Source organism: Protomyctophum bolini (assembly GCF_963924005.1).
Source record: "Protomyctophum bolini genome assembly, chromosome: 4".
In the NCBI taxonomy this organism is placed as follows: domain Eukaryota; kingdom Metazoa; phylum Chordata; class Actinopteri; order Myctophiformes; family Myctophidae; genus Protomyctophum; species Protomyctophum bolini.
Genome location: NC_137865.1, coordinates 49066401 through 49073558, shown reverse-complemented (window position 1 = coordinate 49073558; position 7158 = coordinate 49066401). Strand labels below are relative to the sequence as shown.

Genomic DNA, 7158 nt, shown 5'->3' with positions numbered 1-7158 from the left:
CACATGACATTTAGTCGACTTAAACTAGACTAATAGTAAAACATTCTAGGTGACTGAAATCAGTGAAATGTGACTAAAACTAAATGAAAACTATCCAAAAGACTATGACTAAAAACTAAAATAAAATGTTACTGCTCCACCAAAAACACTGATGATGTGAGAATGAGACGTTCGAGTTACCTCCTCCGTCGCCACCACCGCACTGCCGCCCCCTAGAGGCCGGAGCTGCGTCCCACACACACACACACGCACAGGTGGAGCTGCAGCGCCCCCAGCAGGAGGCCAAGAGCATGGCGCCCCTCCAGGTGTACGTGTCCACCAGGAGTTGGAGGAGGGGGGGCGTGAGGAGGACGAAGGTGAGGATGCGCACTCCCCCTGGCGCTGGCCAGGGCATTGGTTGGCCACGGGACACCGCCTGGCGCCGGTCGAAGTACCGGCCCAACATGGTCACTGAAGAAATACACTCCTCAATGTCAGATAGTTTATTTAATGACGAAGATGAAGAAGCCCTGCAGACAGTATACAAACAAACAATCATAGAAAAGCATTAACTAAAATAAGTAGTAGCTAATTCTGACATGAAAATGCATAATATATGACTAGGTTGGTGGAGGGTGTGTAGAGCCCAGGATCACATTAGATAATTGACACAGGGGTGAAAAATGGGTTACAAAAATAAGTAGTAGCTAATTCTGACATGAAAATGCATAAAAGCAAACAAGTATTCACATAAGAGTGTATAGAAAATAAAGTAGCAAAAACTATACCAGAGTTCCATAATTATATAAACATAACATAAGTAAACTTACAGTTATTAAGTGTGGAACTTCCAACCAACACAACATGATTCATGAATCTCTGAATGTAAACATGAATCTGATAGCAAAACAAAATGGCTCTCTTCTTCACTCTACAGAACAGGTAGGCTAAAGAGATGCTGCCCCTAGTGGATGGCTGAGAACCCTTCAGTCACCGTCAGGGTCCACGTCAGCACCAGACAGTACCACACAGAACAACATGTCAGCACCGCAGGCCCAGACCTGAGACAGTACCACACAGAACACCATGTCAGCACCAGGCCCAGACCTGAGACAGTACCACACAGAACAACATGTCAGCACCGCAGGCCCAGACCTGAGACAGTACCACACAGAACACCATGTCAGCACCAGGCCCAGACCTGAGACAGTACCACACAGAACAACATGTCAGCACCGCAGGCCCAGACCTGAGACAGTACCACACAGAACACCATGTCAGCACCGCAGGCCCAGACCTGAGACAGTACCACACAGAACACCATGTCAGCACCGCAGGCCCAGACCTGAGACAGTACCACACAGAACACCATGTCAGCACCAGGCCCAGACCTGAGACAGTACCACACAGAACACCATGTCAGCACCAGGCCCAGACCTGAGACAGTACCACACAGAACACCATGTCAGCACCAGCCAGGCCCAGACCTGAGACAGTACCACACAGAACACCATGTCAGCACCAGGCCCAGACCTGAGACAGTAACACACAGAACAACATGTCAGCACCAGGCCCAGACCTGAGACAGTACCACACAGAACACCATGTCAGCACCAGGCCCAGACCTGAGACAGTACGACACAGAACACCATGTCAGCACCAGCCAGGCCCAGACCTGACACAGTACCACACAGAACACCATGTCAGCACCAGGCCCAGACCTGATACATACAGCACCACACAGAACCACTAGCTGTAGAGATGCTGCAGCAGCATATAGTTATGTGTATCGTTGCTCATACAGTATCTCCATATTGCTATGCCTTTCCCAATGTATCATAATGGTTTGTGTTGTTATTTTACTGTGTTATTATTTTTCTTTTTGATCAATCGTATGTTCCTGTTTTTTGTTTGACTACTATTCTATTGTATTGACTGTCTGTTTTTAATTTCTGCATGTAAAGCAGTTTTATCTGTGTGCTATATAAATAAAATTGACTTACTTACTTATGGCCGGATCTGAGATCGTGAAATAAAGAAAATGCAAGCACTCATATATTGTATGTCCTTTTTATATGAATTTATTTACCTCTGACGTTGATAATGAGACCATAACGAAAAAAGGGGAAACCAAACCACACCGGAGGACAATCCAAAAAGTAAGTGCTTTATTTACATAATTGTGGGAAAAAAAAAAGTAATCTTTAAAGTTTCCAACTTAAATTGGCAGGGATGCTGCCCAAAGCCTTAAACCAAAGCAAACAAATGAACAAGGGTTACTCTGCTGTGGAGAAATGCAGATCTGAATCCTTGTGAGAGCAGGTCTCTTCTAAATAGTGTCTGGAGAGACACTGGCCAGGTGTCTCCCCTTCCACTAATCACCTCTGGCTCCACCCTCCAATCGACTGGTTAAAGGCAAAGGCACACGCGCACACACACACACACACACACACACACACACACACACACACACACACACACACACACACACACACACACACACACACACACAATAGACTGAAGGACCAGCTAGGGGGGCCGTCACAATATTCTAACTATTCTTTTTCCGTAAATTAATTAACGCCAGACTTTATCGTACACGCTACAGCGTCACGCGAGCTGGACACGCGGTGCGAAGCGACATCTATGAGTGTGTAGATCTGTAGATCTGCTGGTTTTGTTTGGTTATTCTTGGACATAATGAGGCCCGACAGAGATATGATGCTGAACTACTATGATTATGACCATGTGCTCTGTGACCATATACGTAGTTTTCTGATTTGAATGATGTTCATAAAATATAAATTATTGATTGATTGATTGATTGATTGATTGATTGATTGAAATTGTGGTCATTGAGTGTTAAATCTGTGTTCAAACGGTGTATATTGTCCATTACATTTACATAACATGGAAATGTGTCTTTGGCACACTACCGGCAGTCAGTTGCAACAAAAGTATAAAACATTACATAAAATACACAGATGCATTAAAATACTGTATAAAATGCATTCACATAAACACATGCAACAGTGACCATGGACCTGCATGTATAAAAATAACTACTAGCATGTTTTCTGACCCTACTAGTGCTGCCATATTTCATTCAGGATAAAAAAAAAACTGCCCGTGTTCTCACTGTGATATATATAGAAAAACAATGAAACACCCACCCGCTCCGCTGTGTGTGTGTGTGTGTGTGTGTGTGTGTGCAAACTGAACTCATTTTGTGTGTGTGTGTGTGTGTGTGTGTGTGTGTGTGTGCAAACTGAACTCTGATAGATTTTGGCGAAAAATCCGGAAATGCTCTCGCATTGTTTGTTTACGTATACTAAAAGAGTGACTGTGAGAACTGTTTCAGTGTACAATAATTATAAGTCAATGAGGAGCATATTTTGAATTATCAATTTCTAAAACACTGGAGCAATTTTTTTTAAATGTCTTGTCCACATTTGGAGTTACATCATGGCAAGGCAACTACACAACCCAAACCTCTACGTAAGTGGTCTTACCCTTTAACATTGTAACCATGAAGGCAGCTACAGTATGATCTACAGTAGTAATGAGCCGCTAACAGCCCGGTTTTTACAGGAGTCTATGGAGCGACAACAACCTTGACCAGTTTACCGCTATAGCTTTCATAATTCATAATAACCTAAAAACTCTGGAAACTGGCGGGGTTTGGCAGCTAAGAGTAGTTCACCAAAAAAAGCAGTGCTCGAAGCACAAGTCTCCACCAGCTCAGGAACGTTTGCTGCATGTGGTTGTGCATCGTTTAGTATTGACTGATTATAGAAGTATAGCCGTATAGCCAATAAATAGACAATGACTTACAATAACATATAAGCGCAGACAGAGCCTTGATCACATGACTATAAAGATCATGTGTACCGATTTGTGTGATATTTGCAAATAAGGACTAATATAAAAAAATGAGTGTTTCATGTGTTGCTTCATAATGTTTCAGAAAGGCGTTCCCGCACAGAATTCAACGTCGCCACACTCACCTCACCTCCGCCGTGGATGACCCTCACAGCGGCCGCCGTGGTCTCAACGTAGCGTTGGATCTCCACGGAGAAGACGCCGAAGGCTTTGAGGACCCCAAAGGTCAAGCCGAAGACCAGGAAACAGGACAGCAGGACGAACCAGCTGTATAGCCACCATCGGGGGCCGATGTGCGGCGCGTTGTGGTCGCTGTGGTCTTCTTTCTCGTCGCCTTTGACTGGAGAGTTCACGGTGCTCTCTGCCGGCGTCTCTACAGACAGACAGTGAGGGAGGAAATATAGTATTAATACATGCATACAAGCGTCCCCTTGGCTAAAACCAGGGAACATTACAATAGTATAGAGCCATGCAGTATAACTGTATTCCATTTGTTTCAAGGAATGGTTCAATATAATGTATTACAGTAACACGAGTGCTCCTCACTGAAGTCAAGTTTATTTGTAGGCCTATAGCTCTTAATCACTGCTATACAGTCTCATTATGGCTTTATTGGCTTTACAGCCTTACAGGCCCATGCATTTCACGAAGGAAACAAGACACCTTCTGTCCTTAGAACCTCTCATTAAACGCAGTGTGTTTTCCTCTCGTACAGTAATGATAATGATAATGACAGTATGGTGTCATTGCTTTAGAAACGTGGCGTCAACTCTGCCAAGAGGAGCGCTTTATTACCGTTACTTCAATCCTCGGCATGTCCGGCTGCCAATATCCCTTTTCTAACCCCTGTGTTAATCCATTCAGTACGGGAACCCCTTTTGGTGTTGAAAGGCATTATGTTATGCTTTAGCTGTTGAAAAATAGCAGCTCTACAAGCTCGTGTCGCGCTACGAGCTTGTAGGAAAATGTGGCGCAAATCTTTGAATATATATTCTTTCAGAGCCAAAGTTTTTAACTCGGGTCGGCGGCCAATTACAGATAAATCTTGGGGGTCCCCTAAGATTTATCTATAATTTGCCGCCGACCCGACAATGTTGACATGAAAATGTTTGAGAACCACTGACATAGAAACATAGGGTTTTTCAGAAAACTGTCAGGATTTAAAAGACATTTGTGGAATCGTTCCCAGGTCAAAATGGGTTAATTAAGGCCGCTTTACAGTCCACTAAAGGAATGTTTGGCGTGTGTGCCAGATCACTAGTGTGTGTCACCCCCTCCCCCCAAAAAAAAATCTGATGTACAAGCATACAGTGCATTGCACTGCAACGTGCTGTAGGCTTGTATATCGTCTATTTTCAGTGTGCAACACCCCCATGCAGCTAAGTATAACTCGGACGTAAAGCTGACTGGGCACTATGGTGGCCGAGTCGCTCTGGGCTCACTGAGTCACTGAGTCACTGAGTCACTCACTGAGTCACTGAGTCACTGGGCTCACTGAGTCACTGAGTCATTGAGTCACTCACTGAGTCACTGAGTCACTGAGTCACTCACTGAGTCACTGAGTCATTGAGTCACTGGATGGCAGCGACGACAACCCATCTCCGTCCGTCTGCTTTAGGAGGGCCACTAATTACAGACTCTTATGTGTAACCTGGCAAATATAGGGCACAGGACACAGACATACATTGGGGTTCTTTATTTCCCAAGAGGTTGGTGTTGGTGTATATCTTATTTCTTATTTGTGTAAACTTTACACATATCTGTGCAAATATATATGGTCATGTTATGCCTATGTCATTTGAACATCTGCCAATGTGAATATGCAATTATGCATTGAAATGAGAAACAAAATATTTCTAATACTAATTATTTCTTATTTGTCTTAATATTATTTGACATTGATAATATAACTTACTATAAGTATTTATTCTAATTTAAGCTTTAGTCTTTGTGTGGATGTGTGCACATGCATTGAGCCTGTCAGAAATAGCAAAAAAACAAGTGTTTTTTCTAACACGTTTTAGTGGTAGATCTTGGCTTACAATTGGGAATAAAATGGGCTCTTGGGCTTGAAAAGGTTGGTTACCACTGCACTACACACTGCTGCAGGTCAGGTTGATGGTCCGGGAGACCAGAGGCATGCTTACACACTACACACTACACACTGCCCACTACACACTGCACACTGCCTCTTCTGCAGGTCAGGTTGATGGTGAGCACCACACTGAGGTCGACTGCTGGTGGCAACAAACATAACCTACTAAACATAACCTACAAAATCAAAACAACTTGTCTAATATTTTGGCATGTTTAAACCTCCAAGAAAATCCGTGTTGAGGTTCTTGATCCACTGTTTTTCATTAAAACGTCTTTGTCCTACTGTCCAGTTGGGATTGTGTTGAAGTCCAGGTATACTTTTAGAGCTTCAATGCCATGTGCCATGTAATGTTGAACAATCCTTTTAGTTGTCTTTTTTGCATTGTTAATATTGTATTTGTGTTGTCTCAGCCTTGCAGCTATTGTTTTACCTGTTTCTCCGACATATTGTAAGGCTTAAAATGTGGCTTACAATGTAAGCCACATTTTTCACTTCATTTTTTTAAATAAACACAGTTGCTGGTGCTGGCTGTTATCTGTTGTTTAATCTCTCCAACATGCGTTTTGTAGTTCTATTTTTAACTATTTGTTTGGGTTTGAAGTATTCTGGTCTCTGGCGTGCTGGTGTGTTGATTCCTTTTAGCTTGCTGTGTACCAGATAGTCTTTAAGATTTTTGTTTTTTTCTGAAGGCCGATAATCCATTTTCCCCCCCTTTTTTTTTAAAGTTTTGCTAAAACTGCCATTTTTTGGTAGAAGGAGAAGGAAAAAAACTAACAACAATAGAAGACCAAGTGACGGAACAATTGTCATTGTTTGATGCCTAGCTGAATGGTTAGAGAGCCTGTCTGGAGAGAAGGAGTCTCCTGAGGTTTGAATCTCAGTAAGTGATGCTGAGAGGTGGCTCACCATCAGGTGGGATGAGATGTTGATCCATCATTTCTTGATCTTTCTGCTGTTCCTTCGTCTGGTTGTCGTCTGTTGTCGTTGGTTGCCATGGCTGCCAGTTCCCACCTGATGTCGTGTGTGAGTTCTGATTGGTCCAGAGCGTACTGAATAACTTCTAGCTTACATAACGTCTTAAGACAAGGACTCAAGTCTAAGATGAACAGCTCATCAGAGGTAGTGTGATCTCCTTTGAATCCTCCAAAGAGGATGATACGATCTCCCACAATGCAACAGCACATACCATGCATTGGACG

The 7158-nt window shown here is 43.2% G+C and overlaps 1 protein-coding gene across 1 annotated transcript; it reads right to left on the bottom strand.

The window, feature by feature from the left end:
• Positions 1–212: 212 nt before the first annotated feature.
• LOC308313847 (monocarboxylate transporter 13) lies at positions 213–6404 on the bottom strand (the record flags this gene model as incomplete). The annotated part of the gene is given in 5 exon segments (XM_080761175.1): positions 213–281; positions 284–450; positions 3992–4133; positions 4136–4201; positions 6390–6404. Coding segments are annotated over 5 exon segments (459 nt in total).
• Positions 6405–7158: the final 754 nt, after the last annotated feature.